The sequence below is a fragment of the Anas platyrhynchos genome, chromosome 1 (assembly GCF_047663525.1).
Source record: "Anas platyrhynchos isolate ZD024472 breed Pekin duck chromosome 1, IASCAAS_PekinDuck_T2T, whole genome shotgun sequence".
NCBI lineage: Eukaryota > Metazoa > Chordata > Aves > Anseriformes > Anatidae > Anas > Anas platyrhynchos.
This window is the reverse complement of record NC_092587.1, coordinates 62,260,629-62,279,904: the sequence shown is the minus strand read 5'-3', so window position 1 is coordinate 62,279,904 and position 19,276 is coordinate 62,260,629. Positions and strand designations below refer to the sequence as shown.

The window sequence follows — 19,276 nt, the reverse complement described above, 5'->3', positions numbered from 1 at the left end:
GGTACTCCCAGACTTTCAATTTCTGGGATATTTCTGCACCAACAGTGTAAGCATGCCAGTCAAATGAGAGATGAGAGTAATTATATTGATAAAAAGTTCAGGCTCTACAACTTATAAAAGCTGAAAGAATTATGTTAATTTAGCCTGCAAAAGTGTAGGCTTGAGCGAGTATACACTTAGCAGCCTCAACACACATGAAAAATCATTATAAAAGGGACTGAAATATAGACATTTTTTTCCATATCCATCAAGACAAAATAGAAACTAATGAACAGTTTGCAAAAGGAAGATGTAATTACACTTTAAGATTAACCGAGTAGTAAAGTTCCTTGATTGTCTGAGGGAGCTTGTGTTATTATTATTATTATTATTATTATTATTATTATTATTATTATTATTATTATTTTGTTTTAAAAAAGGTCAGAAACATCTGCAATTACAAATAGTTTGGGTGAATTCTTGATGTCCTTTCTTACTCTACGTTTCCATGTTTCCTATCACAAAATGCTAAAACCTAAACTTCAGCTAGGATAGGTCAGTGCTACTCTACAGACCTAACTAATCTGCAGCAAAAGGCATCAGCATATTTTAGGGAAAATATTCAACATCAGTATTCTACACGGTTTCCTGGAATGCATTTTTTCATGCTGGTAAACAGTACCATGTAGAACAATTATTTGCTCTACCTGATGGAAGCGTGTATAAAAAAATCACCTACTTTTCTTCTGGCTTCTGCTTTCTGGAAACACTCATGCTGTATGAAGGTCACTGCAGCAAGAATCCTAGGTATTGACTGTGTATTTTCACTCTTCAATATGCTCACTGCATGTTCCAGGGTCATCTCCCCTTCTGGGCTCCTTAAAAGTATAATTGAAGAAAATAGAGTGAAGAAAGACTGTAGTAAATCATCATTTATCCTGCAAATTTTCTTGTAATACCACACTATTCATATTTTTCAATTAGCTTTACTTAGAAAATTATTCTCTTACTAGTAGAAGAAAATATTACAAAAGCTTTAAGAGATGTTAATATTCTGGGGGAAGAGAAAATCGTAAATTGAATTGTTGCAGCAATACGAGGTTGTGGACAAAGCAAGACATCCTTGAAATTATAAAAACAACATGGAAACATTAGTAGCTGAAGGGTACAATCACCTTGAATAAATTGAGTAAGTATGTTGCCTGTGGTAGGATTAAAAATATGCATGGTCATTTTCTTTCTAACTGCCTGCATGTTTGCTTGAATAATAATTGTGCTAGACCATATCAAAAATTGGAAAGAGAGATCACCATACCCATTTCTTTTTCCCTAGTAGAGGGAACAAAGCAATTCATGGCACAATCAGGTGCATTAACTCTGGAATAACCTGGGTGGTTATGTTCCCCAGCCTTTTTACTTCCTGTTGGTTTCAAACACTCCCCACCCTGAGGAGGGAGGAAAAAGAAAAGGAAAGGAAAAAAAAAAAAGGTGTGTGTGGGGACACAAAACCACGCCTATTCTATTTATTTTTTTAACTTGAATCAGAATGGTTTTCATGAGAATCATTTCAGCAAGTACATCTGAAATTTGAATTTTTCATACAAATACTTTCCTTGATAAACAGGTGCTTAGGAAACACATTTGCTTAAATTGATTTTTTTTTTCTTTTAACTAAGATGAAATGTTAAATAATACATGATATTCAGATTAGTGAAGTTCAGATAAGAAATGTTTTAATATTGAGAAAAGAACCATATGTAAAGCACGTGTCTGTGCACTGTACCAGGGGCCACTAGGTTCTTCAGCTCTGAGGCCATCTCAGTAATGGACTGGCAAGGACAAAAGAGCCTGGAAGCACAGGCTTGCCCAGAACAGGCTGTGGAGAGGCAAGGTAGACGCAAGCTGGCAGAAACCAGGCAGATCTCTCACAGAGAAGCCTGATACAAATGCATTGAAATCAGAACAAAATATTTATGACCTCTGAGACAAAAAAAGATTTTGTTAGATTTTTCTTTTTTTCTGCTAGCTATCCTGTAATTCATAAGGCAAAAGGCAATTAGTATTGCTGCAAGGAGAGTAAAGAGATGAAGATGCACCTGTTCCAAATTAAGTTCTGCTCCAGTACCCTGAGGTCTCCACCTGACTTTACATTTCCATTTGGTGTAAATCGTTTTATTTCCTGTCTTCTACCCTCCCCAGAATTTGCGTTTTGAGCAAATATGCTGCATATATAGATGCTGAAGCACACTTGTGCAAGACACAGATGAAAAGAAGTGGGCAGTGCGCTGAGGATATCAATGGAGAAGTTAAGTCAAAGTGCAAATAGACAGAACAGCAGTTGGTATTTGTAGTGCCCTGGGCTCTGTTCTGGCAGTGCTTAGGGCTTTCAGATTTCGAGTTTACTTTAGCCCTGATTTAAAACAAAGTAGCTACAAAGTTACTCTACATTGCTAGTCAGATGTACAGATCAGAAACTTACTCAAAGATCTTGAACAATGAATATGGAAAAAAACAGATCATATTTCTTGTTCTTAGTCTCTCTTAAGGGGAACAGAAAAGCAGGCTTTTCCAGCATGGGTTTTAGCCAGGTTTCTTAAATCAACAATGTTTTTGTGAGCATGTTATGTATGTGTGCACGCCTTCCTGCTTGCAAGTTAGTGTAGTAACTTTGGAGACCTTTTAAAAAATTTGGCCACCTTCTATGGAGTGGCAGACATCTCTTATGTGTTAAATTGTGAGCTATTTCACCAGGCAAATAAAGACTCTATCCATGCACTTTCTAAGGTCAAGAGAGCTGCATGAGCTGATCCCTGATGGGATATCAAGAATACGTGGGAACTCAGCCTCAGGATGCCAGGAATGTACTAGAGTGGCAGAGGCCCATCAGCAGTCACCAGCCTGCCAGACTGAGATAAATTCATCTATGGCCAGAGACCAAATTTCTAAGTGGTGGATGTGCAGAACTGCACAGAGGCTGACAGCAGCTCAAAATCCACCAGTATCATCCCTTCAAGGCTGATACTCCTTCATGAGTAGTAACCACAATCTTTCCTTCATGTTGTACACTGCCATACTAGGACTGCTCTTTATTGGATGAAAAACATTTGCTCTCACTGAAGTTTTATCAGGCAGTAACAGAGTCTTATAAAATAAAGTTTTACCAGACAGTAATACTTATTCCATACTACCCTCAAAGAAATTACAGGCAAACCTAAAAGTCGCATGGCTAATAAGCATGTGTATTGATGACAAACAAAGGGATATTCAAGCAATGGTTGTTAAAAAGAACAATGATTTGACAAGTTGTAGCTTCATCTTAATTTCCAGAATATAACATTTTTGAAATCTACTGTTTTCTGATCATTTTGTGACAGTCCTCAGCGCATTTAGAGGTCTGATGCTGTAAGCTGTTTCTCAGGTAGCTTCAGGTGGTATCCCTCTCTTTCCTTTGATATATGGATGCTTTTAACTGCTTCACTCTACCAGAAGATGCAGAGATAGCATCACTATATTGTTCTTTTTTTCTTTCTACTTTGATTTCACAGCATGAGTTATTCTTCTACAGAAATTTTGCAAATACATTTGTACAATTTTAAATTTTATACAGAACTAGTCCACTATTTCTCTCCAACCTTACTAAACTATTTAATATCCTCTTAATTATTAAAACTTAACCTTGAAAAATCCTAAATTGTGACTTGCATTAAAAGTACAAATTTCTGGGAAAAGCAAATTACTTTGAAAACAGGCTTATTTTTATTGTCCCTCCCATTATTAAGGGAACAACAAATAAGGCAGCAGTCTATCACATAGTGCAACTTTGAAATCAAAGAGGATGGGAAATGACAAGAAATGAGAAAGTCTTTACTAACATATTAGACCGAGAAGTCCTGTTGGAAGAAACTGCATGTCTGGTGATATGATGCAAATAAGTGAAACAGCTCTAATTTGACAGCTGTGTGTGCTCCAAAGCAAAATTTGGTCTATTATGTTTTAAACACTTAATTCTACATTAAATTGTGCAGTAGCTAGATGTGGATGAAATGGAATGTACTATAACCAAATTAAGACTTCAACATCAAGCCCTTCCAGTGACAAGAATTACAGAGGAACTTATTAAATGTGTATTTTAGACATCAGGAAAGAGTAATAATCTATGTGGATATCATGAACAATTATATAAGCAAATGTAATAAATACTGATTTCAGTCAGCTAAAATAACTCTTCCTCAACATTTAAGAAACTAGTGGTCCAAATCTCTTGGGGAATTATCTCACATGCCAATTTTCACCAGCCTCTCCCTAAAACAAGCCATTATATTTTACAGAAACTTTTTAAAACTTTGGGTAGACCAATGAGCTCCTTGCTCCCCCCCAAAAAAATAAAATAAAATAATCTAGCTATGAATCCAAAGTAGAACCTAGTTTATTTGAAAATCTAAAGATATGTACAAGTAAATTAAATGGTCAGAAGTACTGAGATAAATGAAATGTGTAAACATTTGCAAAAGGAACTTTACACACTTTCATAGCACTTCCCATCATTTTCTTCTGTAATTTCCAGCAAAAGCTGAACTGAAAATCTGTCACTTAAGGAGTTACACTGCCAAATAAATTTCCAATAAGTCACAAATCTTTCACAATGAGTTCAGCACTGTCCCAAGCAAGCCACCTGCACAATGACTAAAGATAGATGTTTACTTCTGAGGGTGTGAAAAACACTTTGGTTGAATTTGTGCAGGCAGACAACTAGATGCCAATGACTGCACCTTGCAGAAGAACCAAAATTGCTTCTACATGAGATCAAATATCAATATAGCTGTCTGTGGCTCAGAAACACACTAAGGAACCTGCTGGAGCCCCTACCATTGGGGCCAACAAAACCTCAGAATATGGTACCCTTGTTCCCGAGAGGCTTTGGGGTCCTGAAATTCAGAGCAAATTATATTTGTTCTGAGGATGAATATTCTAAGGAAGAAATTTCTGCTTATGTTTTAATGAAGTTCATCAAAACTAAAAAGTTTCCTTAGAACCATGAAAGTTTCAACTGAAGGCTGTCAATCTGCTAAAAGCCGAATTGCAAAATATGCATTGGCATATTTTTGATGTACTCTAGTGAGAAGCAGTGATAAAATCATTTGGTTTCTTACAAGCAAAAAATTTGCCAATATATTACTATGTAACATCATTTAAGTCGTATATTGCTCAGCATTTACTTTGTGTCTCCTTAAACATATGATCAACTGTTGGAAAAAGGTGGTCCCGAACGTGAGCAAGAGGTGTGGACCCTGCAGGATGTGCGGACGTGCATTTTCTCTCTCTTTCCTTTGCTGCACTGGAAGTGAATTTTCACACTATGTTGGCTGTATAGTTTACTTTCCATTCTTAAACGAATATGTTTCTTTCAGCTGTGACACCCCATAACCTAGATAGGTCCTGCATTATGCTTACCCTAGCTGAGATCCATTGATGGTGACTTGTTCATTCTGCAGGAAACCATTTCTCCCTGCTGCTGCCATAGCAGCTGTCAGTGTCATCCTCTTTCCATCTGTTTCTGCAGCAACACCGGTTACTGAAGCTGGCTGGGAAGCATCCCTCCTGGTCTGTGTGTTTCTGAAAGTAGTTTGGTGCCAGCTGGACCTAAAAGATTGCCTGTTCTGAGACCCCAAATGGGAAGCAGTTGGTGATCTTACTTGTCCCATTGCACTGCCTGATGTCAGGTAGTTCTCTTTCTCTAAAAGGTTGGTCATACTGCGACTGTTGCCTGCTTGATGGTACAGAAGTGCAGAAGGGCTAGGGGGGACACCATCAAGCATGGTGTCATTAACAGCCACCATCTGGGGGTGTCTTTTAAAAGAGCGTCCCCTGTTCACTGAATCACGAAGAGTGTAACCAACAATCTCAGACCGAGCATATCTTGGTGGGACAGTCCCGCTGGGTCTCCTATTATCTTCGTGCCTTGAAGAGAATCCAGTTGAAAACCGTCTGTCATAGTGAAAATCATTGGACACATATGAAAATCTTTCAGGACCCCGCTGGGGTGAAACCTCTAATCTCTTCAGGGGTTGTCTTTGACCTCTCTCTTCCATTGTCTTGTAAGTAACTCTTGTCCCCCAGCCATTTGTATAAGAGGATTGTGAGGCCACCTGTTAAGGGTGCATAAAAGAAAAGTCAGATTACGGCAGTTAGGATTAATGCCAAAGAAATCAAACCAGTAACGTAAAGATAAAAACTATAAGGTCTGCTATGAGAATAAGAAAATAAAATGTGAACATCACCAAAACTGGTTATTAAGTGGGATTCTGCAATACTTCTTTGTATCTGTGTAACAAAGGTAGGAACAAGTATGATCTAAACTTTAGGAGACAAAGTCTAAGGAACTAGTCTTCTGATACTACCTCAAAATAGGTGCCAGAGTCATTTATACCTGATAGCGAGCAGTATTTTTAAACAGAGATTTTAGTTTCAGCTTGAAAGTCCTTGAGGATTAACACTCACATTGGTTATTGAAATTAAATTCAAGGCTGCCCAACAGAAGATAATTAGTCAGTCAGATATCAAAATATACTAAAACACTTGTATATTGTTATGATGTACACCTTGACAGGATATTGAGAGGTTATTTTGTTCTCCTGTTCACACTGTGGGAGGATCTAGTAAAGAGAGATATTCTTTTTCCTGTTTCCTGTTTCCTTAACTTTAACTGAAAATGAATGGGATTCCATAGCATTGCAAGGAAATCAAAATAACCATTTCACCTTCTCAATGGTTTCCCTTAATCTACAACTACAATTTAAGATGATTTTTATTTTCCTGTCCCCAGTGGGCAAGGACAGTAATCGATCATATTCTTGTTTTCCAATTTTCTCATTTCTAAACTCAATAAACCCACCTCCTTCAACTCTTCTTTGTAGGATGTGTCTTCAAAACTTTTTACTGCATGGGTGTTGTTTGGATTCTCTTCAATTTTTCTACCTTTTGTTGAACTGTTATGTTCAAAATTGGATCATATTCAACACTTTCCAGAACTAAATCAACTTGGGAGACTATCTGCTTTACATAGAAGAGCAATGGCTAATTATTATTATTATTAGTAGTAGTAGTGAGTGCAGTAGCATCCAGCCATAAACCTAAGTCCCACATATTTTCATGTTGTATTAAAGTATTGTAATATTACAGACATTTTTAAAGGTAAACATTGAAGTTTACACTGATGTTATTCATTGAAGGGATAGGGCTTAGCAGATAGTGACTGAAATCCCTTTTTTAACTGTTGAGGAGTTATTGAAGGTGATAACTGACTCACAAAAGGGGCAAAGGTTGCTGAATCTATTAGGCTGAGGCTAGGATCATTGAGTCTATGTGTTTATTCTACAGGAGTTATGCAAGGATATCTTTTCTTTATCTCTTGTCTGGCGGTAAAGAAAAGAATGCTTTTGTGAAATACTAGACCTTGTGGTTTTTTCTGACTTTTATGGCAGCATGGGAGAACAGCATGTCCTATTTCCTTTTTTTTTTTTTCTTTTTTCTTTTCCTGTCAGGAAAGCTGTACTATTTTATTGTTGTTCCTATGTCACATCTAATTATGCTCTTTTTGCTCTCTTCTAAAAAGAACAGATTCACATTAAATGCTAGGGACTGGGTAACAGGTGAGAACAAATGATAGGAGGACAAATGTAGTCAAGTAACTGGTTCTAACTCTTGCCATAGAGTGCCAGAGCTGCTTAATTAATTTGCCAGCCGCCAGGTTATTTCATTCCATGAAAACATGCCATTCTTGTGTCATCTAAAATTAAGAAAGAATTTGCCCCCTAAACTATTTATAAAATAAATATTCCTATTCCCAAGCTGAACTGATTTGTTTACTGATGTTGATCACGCAGCAGCACTGCTACTGTGTGATTTCCAAGCTATATGTTAATTGAGCTATGTGTTGATTACCAAATTATATGGTTGCTCCCTCAACCATATAATAACTGGTTCATAGTAGTTATGAGCTAAGTCATAAACCCTGAAGAAAATCAGCTATTTATTTTAGCATTTAGGCCATGAACCCAAGTGAAGTGGGTCAAAATAAAAAGTGAAGCTGTAATTAGCTTAAAAACGCTATTGTATTACAAAGACTATACCACTCACATTCTTGTAATGCTAAAACAGATTACAGCAGGATTATTTAAAATGATAAGGAACACTCTACCTGTCATTGTGAAACTAGTGTGATCTATTTTCCTGTGGTTTTGGATGCTTAGTTCCCTAACCTCTTTCACTATATTCCCAGGTCCAACCCTTGTCATTCTTTACCCTGCAGGACTGCTGAACTCCCTCCAGCAACCTCTAAATGTTTGGCTGGGTACATGCCAGCATGGCCTCTGGCTACTTTGGGCTAGGTATGTGCTGACTGACCTGCTGGCTGCTGGGATGGATGAAGGTCTGACTTGCAACAGCCTCTGCCTAAATAGCATTTAGTACAATTTTTCATCTTCTACCCACATTCCAATTCTCACAAAATCAATAGGATTGCAAAAAGCCCATCTGTCATACCATGTTGAGTTTAGCCACTGGGCTCAGAAGTGACCAGAAGGAAAGAAAAACATTGACGGATCTCAATCACAAAAACCACTTTTTCTAGAAATCAGGCTTCAAAAAGTGAACAAATAAACCTTGAAATGTCATCTACATACTGTTATCTGTGGTTTCAAAATAAACTATGCATTTGGTAATGCACTTATCCCCATTCATTTTCCTTACCTGGTTTGACTGGTAGTAAGAGACACCATACTGAGATCTTGATGCAAAATCATTTTCAGTAATCCCCATGTTATAAACACGTTCCGGAACACTGGAAGCACGGTGTAAACTACCTATAAATAAAAATTAGTAAGATTTTAACAAAACATAATATTACTATAAAGGATGGTTTGGAGTACTAGGGAAGTAACTTGTACACTGCTGATAATATATATTAGCTGAAAATCAGAGAGGGGAAAGATGGAAAGATGTTTGTGTTCAGTGCATAGCATTCAAAATATGGCTAAGAAAAGATTTCTGAGGGCACAGGCCTCAGATAATTCTCATTTATTTTACTTAAGACATATTTAACTTTTAGAAGTCTTATTGTTCATGCAGCTATTTCACGGAAGATATTTAAACACAACAAGTTGATGTTTTAAATATCCCAGATACTGGCAGATAATTAAGTGCTACCAAGAACTTATTTTTCGTTGTTACCGTTTTGAATGTGTACGTACGGTTTACGTAAGAGTCTGACTCTAACACACCCAGTACACAAACTAGTTAAAATATTGCAACTGTAGATTGCAACGGAGCAAACTGGGCTTAAGTGTATGCCTCTGTTACTGTTAAACCCTAGAGATGTAATTTCAACTGTCACTAAAGAAATACCATACACTCAACATAGACTATTTACTTCATAGCTGTCTACCTCAACTGCTGATGTTTCTTCTCCCTGAAGTACTAGTTTAATGACAATATATTGGAACAAGCAATGCTTCACTAATCTTCTTATGCTTCACCCAAAGAACATGAGTCCACAAACAAAATCTTTGGCTTGTGGAGGCACGTGGTGTATGAAGCTGAAAAAGTAGCGGTGTTTAATTACACTTCAGATCTGTACCTGTAAGGTTCACTAATCTGCCAAACAAGGTAGAAAATCCACAGCATATCTACCTTGATAGTTTCTTTCCACAACCTAGCTCTGAAAATGGAGCAGTGCCTGGTGATTATTTCTTTCACTAAGACCTCACTATTCTTTAAATTAAAGAGAAAGAAACAAAAAAAGAAAACACATGCACAATAAAACCCACAAAACCAAAAGCCTCAGGGTGTTTCTCTTTCATTGGTACAATGCATTTTCAAATAAAAGTCCTTCTATTAAGAAAAAATAAGTCAAGCTTTGTAACAGATACAGCCAAAATGACTGTTCATGAAATTTCCAAGTTACTATGAGAATCCACATACAGGAATACAAAACACACAGGTTTAAAGAGGTGACACAGAAATCAAAAGCAGAAGGAAGATATTCCTCAAATCTGTCATAAATGGAGACACTGGAGGTTGCAGATGCTTAGGCTGAACATAATGCTGGTTAATAAAGAAGTTGGCCATGAATTTTCAAAATAGCAGATACTGTCTGAGAAAGAATACAAGAAATGGCAGAAGCAAATCATTAACTTGGTCGAATTGATGAAGTCTTCATTTCTAAAAATATTAGGAGTCATATGCACGAGGGGCTTCAAGTGCTAAAAACATGCAGGCTAAATCCTGCTAGGATTTTTGAAAGCACCTAGCATTTGTGCCAAACAGCTGAGGCTTTCAGTTTGTGCAGTTAGACTCCTGGCTACATCAGGTACATGTGGGTATCCCTAGGAACTTCAGTACCCCCGTGTCTTTAACACCTTAGTGAATGTAGATCATAAAGGCTTGGCAAGGGTGAAAAGAAACAAGTCTCACATAACAGCAATAATTTGTAAATGATAAGTCCAAATTTGTGTATAATATATAAGTGTATTGAGTGCAATAATTTTAAATCCAATTTATTTATACTTTCCAGTTACTTTTACTTGTTTAATCATATTTTGCAATTCTTGTACTTTGACTATGCAAGACAGTTTTGAACATGCATTAGGTGATCTGTTAAGACACATTCATGCTAGCTTGGCGTCAATGAGAGTAGAATGATCCGGCCTGGTCTAACTCATGATTTGGATTGTAGTAATTCCTTCATGACACATTACAAGGTTGTCACAGCCGAAAGGTTACCCAAGTACATGACAAAGCAGTAACAGAAGACTGTTGTTTTCACACTGCAAAAACTTTCTGCCAATATACACTGACATCCAAAAACCGAAAATTCATCCGTCTCTCATTTTTGTGATATAACTCCAATGTACAACTTCAGGTGCCCAGTAAGACATAGCCACATAGCCTATTGCCCAAGCCTGCTTTTTGAAGATTAGCTTTATTCATTGCTACCTATTAGAGTACTTTCATATAATTAGTGTTTAAGTACATACTCACAGATGATTGTTTCTCTATAGTTAGCATTTTTTGTCTTGTCTACTTAGCGAGAAATTATCTCCTTAGAACATAAAGAACCCTTGAGTAAGTAATTTTGGCATGTTTTCGTTAACTCTGAACTCCCTGTCTTTACTAAACTAAAACAAAATAATCAGGATAAAGTAAAAATAATAAGGCAGTCCATGAAGCAGACTAGTGTAAACTACATTTCTAACAGTTGCTCTTTTTGTAATAGCAAAACATAGTCAGAAATTGCAACACTCATTTATCTCTGGTTGAACAGTGTTTTTATGCAGTCATCTGTTTTTAACCTTCAGTCTTCCTTTGAAACTATCCATCGGTAAACAAAACATTTTTCTCTTTCAGAGATAAACACAGTATACTTTAGCTTATGGAATTTCACTTTGCATTTTGGTATCTCTTGCTTTCTCTTACCGTACCAGTATTTATTCTTTTGTCAGCGTTTTACCTGAAGATTTATTAGGTAGGAATAAACTGTAGGTTGCAAGATGGGCCCTTTACTTATGCCAAAAGCCAGTGTGATAAAGAAAAAAGTGGTAACTAAAACACTGGACCTTTCTGTTAGTTATGAGAAGCAGAATGGGTGATCTGATAAAAACTTGCCTCTGTCAGTGAGGCTACCTCCAGGTAGGTTTTCACCATACTACAAACACCTACACATTTTTCACCTCTCAGATTTGCTCAGTATTACTTGTATTCAAAAATCATTAGGTAGTTAGTTATATATCAGTGCACTGGTTAGGAGAATAAAAAATAATATATATATATTTAAAGTATTATGTCTATAAATATGTCTTTATATTTAAAATATTATATCTAACATTTACTGTTAATATTTTCTAACTGTGAGAATTAGTGTTTTAAATCTCACCGAAACTCTCTTCAGAAAATATAAATTCAGTTACTCATCCACAGGGGTCCACTGGATACCACATTTGGTTTCTAGCAGCCAGCCAAGGAAAGGATGGATTTCCTACAGGCCCTGTGTCACATCTGTCAACCAATGTGAATATTTTGGAAAACTCAGGCTTCTCAAAGAGTAGCAACCACCCACGTGTGGATAATTGAATGGAACCTTTTATCACGACCTCCCGTTTCTCCTGTTAGTCTGAACTGAAGGAGTTCAGGAATGCTGGCTCTTTGGACGTGGACAGTGGAGGAGGAACACTACACCTCTTCACTATTCCTCAAGCCTAAAATAAAAGCTGTGCTAAAATCACCTAATATCACAACAGCTATGTCAAAATTTTGAGGCCTGACATAATAATTACACTATCAGGAAGGAAACTGAGTAGATGATTGAGAAAAAAAAAAAAAAAGTCCATCCAGCCTTGCGGTGGTTCTTCTCAAGCCCTCTTAGGTGTGATAAACCCAATATTTCTAAATGCCCTGAAAGTTCCTCCCTAGCAATTACTGGCTATAGCTGCAGAAAAATGAATGTGCTTGGCCCTTGAAAATAACAATGCCAAGTGACACGCCATGATACATGAGACATGAAAAAGACAATTATCCTCTATTAAGGAGGTATGTGTATCGGATTCCTCTTAAATCATGTGCATTGTTACCTCTCTGTTGTGCACCTTTTTCAGTATTTTTGTATCTCAATTATAACTGTGAAAGCCAAAATTTTGGCTTTAAAACTCCCACAGCAGGAATTAACATTGTTGTACTCTGTACACAGAAGTCTACTACGGACTATGATACTTTCATGCATGCTGAGTGCCTGCCTGCTGAGTATCTATTTTCCATTCCTGCTCAGGGTGAGTGGGTGGTTATATTCCCAGCAGAAACTTGTAAATACTCCTGGTTTGTCATCTTTTAATCCCTTTGTATACCTCACCACTCACAGTGGGCTGAGCTAGTGCCATTTAAGAATGACATATCAAAAACTTCACTGAATCACCCCATCTAGAGATGAAAGAGCCTTCTTTTTGATCATTCCCCTTCGTCACACTACTAGAGCATAAGTGGTCCCAAGGGACATTCCAGCATTTTTTACTTTGCATTAGTCAGTACATTTACACAAACACTCAAATATTTTTCTTTTCTTCTGGCTCAGAAACCACAGGTGAGGTATTTAATGAAGCCAACAAAAATCAGAGGTCACCATCCCTATTTTCTTCTACTTTTATATTATTTTTTTTTTTCCCATGAAGATATAAAGAGAAAAATACTATGAAATTTGGTAAGATTTCTGCAAAATAGAAAACTGAGGACAGAAAACTCCTACAATTTCCTTGAACCAAGTTTAAGAAAATTACTGTTAAGAATTTTAGAAGTGAAGAAATGTAAAGAAAAAAGTAAGGCTCTTAATGTAATCATTTAATGTTGCTGATTTGAAAACCATATAAGTTTTAATCCTGTTTTTTTTTTTTTTTTTTTTTTTGTAAATATTCTGTTATTATAACACTCTGTGTTAGAGAAAACATCTCTACATAGACCATCAGTCCATTTGGTTTTGTGTGATATAGTACTAAATTCTGCCCTCATCTTTTACAGCAGACCTGGTAAGGATGTACAGGAAGAAAGACTTTGGTCCAACAATTACGCTAGAGAAACATATATATCATAGATGAATTTAAAAGTCAATGCAAACCAAATCCAAGCCAAACAAGATCAGAAGTGGAATCATATACTTAAGTATACAAGGAAAACTCCCAGACAAATAAGACTGAACTATCTATCACTCAGTTTCCACCTTTAAATAGCATTTATGCGGCTGATTTAGTTCAAAAATTTTCAGGGCAGGGCAACAATGTTTAATTTCCAAAGGTTCAGAAACTGAAAAAGTTATAGCTATTGTCAAACTGATGCTTGAAAAACTATAAACAATGTTTTACAATGTCTTCAAAAAGAGTTGAGGCAGATCGTAATTTTAACCATTTAGCAGCTGAAGGAGTCCTCAAATCCGATGATGACCTGAATATCTGTTATAAAAAACAAAAAGGAAAGACGCCCAAAGAAGGGGAAGGGCATAAATTGAGGAGCAATATGAAGAAAAAAACAACCAAACAAACAAAAACAAACAAACTTTTTTTCCATTCATTTTTCTATTTAAAAGTCATGTTGAAGACTAAGCAGGCACCTTTGGTCTAAAACTTTAAGGAGAAATTATGCTGCCTGGTGGGGTACGTCTTGCAGCTTCGAAGCCTCCACTACAGTTAGTGGAGAACAGGTGTGTGCAAACAATGCTGGGTAAGGGTTCTACTAACACTGATTTTCCATACCCAGTGGTTATGTGCCCAACTAATTTTAGACATGTATGTGAATGCTCTGGTTAGGCATGTGCTAAGTACCTTGCTGAACAGGGTCTGAAATACTCCTACAGATAGGACAGTTATAGCACAGGGACCTGCTTCTGCCCGTTTTAAATCTCCATGTTATCTTCCTTGCAACTTCAAACAACATGAAACCTTTGCTGAATTTATCTTGAAAACTGTTACAACTTAGTCAAGTGGGTATTTCTTTTTTTGGCATATAAAATAGTGTATATATTTAAGATGTAGCTTACATATAAAAATTAAAATGTTTTTTTAAAAGCCTAGTCAATCTTTGTGCAAGTCTTCTATGAAGAAAAAGCACAGTGGGACATAAATGCACGTATACATTTATTTTTTAAGGAAAGTTAGCATGTTAAATACATAATAGACATTTCATGTACAAATATTTCAGATATATATACACAGATGGATAGCCATATGCATATATTTTTAATACACACATATGCATGTATAAATGGATGGAATATATGGAATACATTTTAGTTCCATTTATTTTTTTTCTGAGCTTTGCAATGGGACTAAAAAATGCATGTTAAGTTGGGCACCAGAATATGTCTTAAAGAAGAAAAGTTCATGTTACGCATGAACAATACATCTAACAGACATGACATTTGCCACTGCTCATCTAGAAGCCTGAGAGTTTTGCTCTCAGAAATGCAAAGTATTCAAATACTTGACCTTTAGAAAAAACAAGGCACACCATGACAACTACCCCTAAATCCGTCAGGTCTGTTAATGTACTGCAGAGAAGTTAAGACAAGCTAGAAAAATGGGAACTTTGTCTTCATAGTTTTATTACAGTTTAGAGACATGATCTCAGGTTCATGACACCAGCTCATTTGTTCAATGATTGCTTTGGAAAGTCTTTTTCAGGCTGCTCTTCTCTACTGACAGAAAAAGAAATGGTTTGAAGAAAAGAACAGAGGAAAAGAAAAAGTTCTGAAAACTGTTCAGAAACTTTATTTAAATGAGAGCTGCCAAGTTAAGGACTTGCACACGTAGCTTCACATCACACAGCCATGTATGCCTCTTTATGTGATCTGTGTGCCCAGTTTTTCAGAGTATGTCCATACCTGCACTGTACTCTTATTCACAGAATGGCTTGGTTGTAAGGGACTTTAAATATCATCTAGTTCCAACTCCCAACTTTTTCAGTCTTTCATGTTCTTCATGACTTTTTCAGCCATGAAGTGTATTTTAGATGGAAGACAGAAGTATGAGGAAACATTCTTCTGCCTGACAAGATAGGTGAGTGAAGTATAGTCATAAATTTAAAGCCCCTTTGCTCATAGCTTTTTGCAAATGAAAGGTGACGGCTTCTATAATGACACCCCTAGCAACACGACATATAACCTACAAGTTTGCCATATCTTTGTATGTAAATACAAGATATATATATATATATTTAAGTTCACTGTAAAAACAATGCTTTTCTTCTCTATTTGCAGTTAAGATTACACCCCTCAGGCAGCTGGCCTGAAACCCTGAGTGCTGACTAAGTCACCCTGCTGGGGCCTGATGCTGCAGATCCTGGATGTGTCAGACCGTGTGGCGACTTCCATTTGCACCGTGCACGTCGAAGAGCAGCGTGAATACCCCTCTGGCAGCACTGCTGCGCAACGTTTCCCATCCGCGCCTTTCCTGGAGTGATTTTGCCAAACCTCCCTTTAGTTCACTTCGAGGTGAAACAGGGAAAACCACTTCCGACGTTTCTCCCCATTTCATTTCGCAGACAGGGCCAGTGGGTAGACACGCAGTTACTCAAGCAAGCCCAAGAGATGGTTGCTGTGGTTGGAGGACCCAGTCTCCACTCGTCCGTCCATCCATCCATCCATCTGTCCGTCCGTCCATCCATCCACCCACCCACCCACCCACCCCTCCGGCAGCCGTGCAGGGCGAGCAGCTCCCCCGACTCCCCGCAGCTGCAGCGCTGGGGAGTCACAAACTCCTCACCTGGGCCAAAATCACGATGAGTCGCGACAGAGCCACGCCTGTCGCGAGTCCCGCAGCGGTACCGGCTGCTCGCAGCGACCCGCCCCGCCTCCCCAGACCCCCTTGGGGCCAGGCAGTGCGCGGGGCTCGGGCACTCACCATTGTGCAGCGAGCCTCGGCTCCTCCTGGCCAGCGTCTGCTGGACCTGCCGCTGGATCCGCAGCGCCTTCTCCTCGCCGCCTCGCCCGCCCGACAGCTTGAGCCCGGCCTCGGAGGGCAGCGCCAGGCTGGAGCTGTCCAGCTCCCCCAGGATCTGCTGGCCCAGCACGGTGCGGATGTAGCCCTGCTCGCCGCCGGGGCCGCGGCCGGCCATGGGCTCGGGCGGGCTGAGCACCGCTGTGCTCCGCTGTGCTCCGTTAACCTGTTGCGCCGCCGCCGCCGCTCGTCCCCGGACAGACGGCAGGGGCCGGGCCGGGCCGCGCCCCGCGCTCAGCACGGCCCCGGGGCCTGCCCCGCCCGCCGCGCAGGTGCCAGGCACGGCCCGCGCCCCCGCCGCCTCCCCGCCCGCTGCCGGGGCCGGGCCGGCTCCTCCCGTGCCTCCGCCGCCGCCTCTCCCCTCCCGGCCCCGCTCGTCCCCTCCCCTGCTGCCTCTTTTCGTCCCTGGCGGGGACAGGGACGCGGCGGGGCGCGGTTACTTCGCCGCCGCCGCCCCAGGCAGCCGCCGCCCGGCCCCGGCTGTCCCGTAGGGGCTGGCGGAGAGAAGCCGCTGGCCGTGACCGCTGTTGTAGACACGTACACCCCACACACGCCTTGCACTGTAGCTATTTGGCATTACGCTGGCTGGTTTAGGCACTTCTACGCCTTACACTGAGATACGGAACTGCTTTTACACACAGCGGGCCCCGGCTGTAAAGATAAAAACTTTCGGGCGGGGCTGGGCTGGGCTGGGAGTGGGCGCGGGGCTGCTGGTGGAGGAGTTCGGCTGCTCTCCCCGGTTTGCAGCTTGCCCTGAGGGTTTGCAAAGGGGTGAACTGAAGCCGTCTTCCCTCCGTGCCATTGTAAAAAGGTGGCAAGGGAATTTCGCAACTAAAGACCGTGGAAAAACAAACAAAACCAAACCAAACAGCAACCAAAACGCCCGGCAGGCTGTTCTGCAAACATCTGTGCTGGTGTTTACTGTCCTGAGTGGCTTCTTACTTGCTGAAATAGGGCTCAGCGAAGGGGAGCAGGATGGAGGCTCAAGCTCCCCCACTGTCTCGGATACGACGTGGAGTTACTGTATAAACGAGCCCTGGGGTCGGCTTGATGTGAGAAGTGGAGGGAAAAGGGAACATGCAAACTCTTGTGGATAGGAGAGTGTGGACTTGCACGCTCCGTTTAGAAAAATAAATAGGTGAAGCAGGATTTCTCAATTTAAAAACCTGCCAACCAAACAAAAACAACAAACCAAACAAAAACACCAACAAACTTAATGTAGGCACTTTCATGGAAAATCTGGTAGTTCTTAAAATCTGGTATTTCTTAAAAGCAGATGAAAGGTGAATATGGCTTTTAAATCCATTTGTTGCTGTATTTCTGAGGGCACTGGCACTCAGAATGAGCTGGGTGTGACTTTTACTTTTTTAACCAGTACTTCAGACATAGTGGTGAGGGCACAGGGTGGCTGGGAGTGGGATGATCCTTGCTTTAGAGTACGCCATAATGTAGGAGCAGTTTCCTGCTTATTCTCTGAATACTGAGGAGTGGGGGAGGAACTGGCTTGGTGTGTAGGAGTCCTGCTTGCTGACACACATTGATTGCAGCAGCGCAATCCTTTTACCTTTGATTCACTCTTTGTCTCTCTCCCATTTTTCTTTAAGAGGAGGAGGCAGTTCTGTCCTGTCCTGTCACTCGGTCTGGCTCATGTCATCCCCTTTTGTTCTCATGTGCCTTATCACAGGAAAGGTCATATTAAAGGCTGCATATGATATGCAAAAATAGTTTCACTGGTTAAGAGAGATGGAGTGACACACTCCTTCAGAACGAACAAGGAATGGTTGTGCATGGAAGCAGAAAGGCTGGCGATAAGGTGTGGGGTACCAGGTGGGAAAGAACAGGGATTTGTGAAGAGGAGGAAGCTGGAGCTATGTGGCAGAACTATGACAGGCAGGCCGAAAATGCAACAGAGAAGTGGAACGATAAAAAAATGGAAGAACAGGCAGGCTAAAGCAGGAAAAACAAATGGGAAGATGCATCACAACTCAGAAAGAATGTAAACTATGTTAGAAACTATGTTAGATCCTTTTAGTAAAATACAGACAGTCACAAAAGCATTTGCAGTAAACAATAGATACTATGTTCTTGTTGCACATTAAGAAGTGGCAGGCACGAATGAGTGGGGACTACTGAGGAGATTAAAAAACATTTTAAAAAATGTGGAACATTTCCTCCCCTCCTCCCATTTTCTGCCCTCTTCTCCATTCCTGAACTTCAGCACAAATATAAATTCTGTGTAGTTTCTATAGTTTGGTTTTAAGCATACAATACACCTGAAATGGATCCAAGATTTAGAAAATACTCTTGTAGAGGGTGTCCTCAGATGCCACTGACACCACATATGGTTTCGCAAGCTCTTAGCACATTGGCATTACTTCTCTTGGATTAATTAAATTAATTAATTGAATTATTTAAATATTAAGTTATTGATATTTTATTTTTTAATTATTTATTGAATTATTAACTTAATCATGCAAGTATGTATGTTTGTGTTTGTAGCAATCTGTGGCAACAGAAGTGACTGTTTTCTCTGGGCTTTAAAATTTTTAATGAGATTTCTGGGACAGATTGCTTTCCTCGTAACTATAACTGCTAACTAGAAAGCTGTGGGGGTGGAATATTTTTCCCTGCACATCCATTCAAACAATGCTTAGTCAAGAAAACAATAAAATAAAAATGAGTTAGGACACTTTCTTACCCAAGGAAAATAACAAGATACCATGTAAATGATTTTTCCATCAATACAAAGTTATTCAAAGTTGATTCATGTT

At 39.4% G+C, this 19,276-nt stretch overlaps 1 protein-coding gene across 1 annotated transcript in view; it reads right to left on the bottom strand.

Moving 5' to 3' along the window:
• The window catches only part of PKP2 (plakophilin 2), a 44,339-nt gene extending 27,529 nt beyond the window's left edge, over positions 1–16,810 (bottom strand). Inside the window, exons 1-4 of the mRNA XM_027455206.3 lie at positions 16,410–16,810; positions 8,728–8,840; positions 5,431–6,125; positions 719–857 (exon numbers count right to left, since the gene is read on the bottom strand). Coding sequence (XP_027311007.3) covers positions 719–857; positions 5,431–6,125; positions 8,728–8,840; positions 16,410–16,623 — 1,161 coding nt within the window. The 5' untranslated portion in view covers positions 16,624–16,810. The remainder of the gene's footprint in view (positions 1–718; positions 858–5,430; positions 6,126–8,727; positions 8,841–16,409) is intronic.
• Between the last annotated feature and the right edge of the window lie 2,466 nt (positions 16,811–19,276).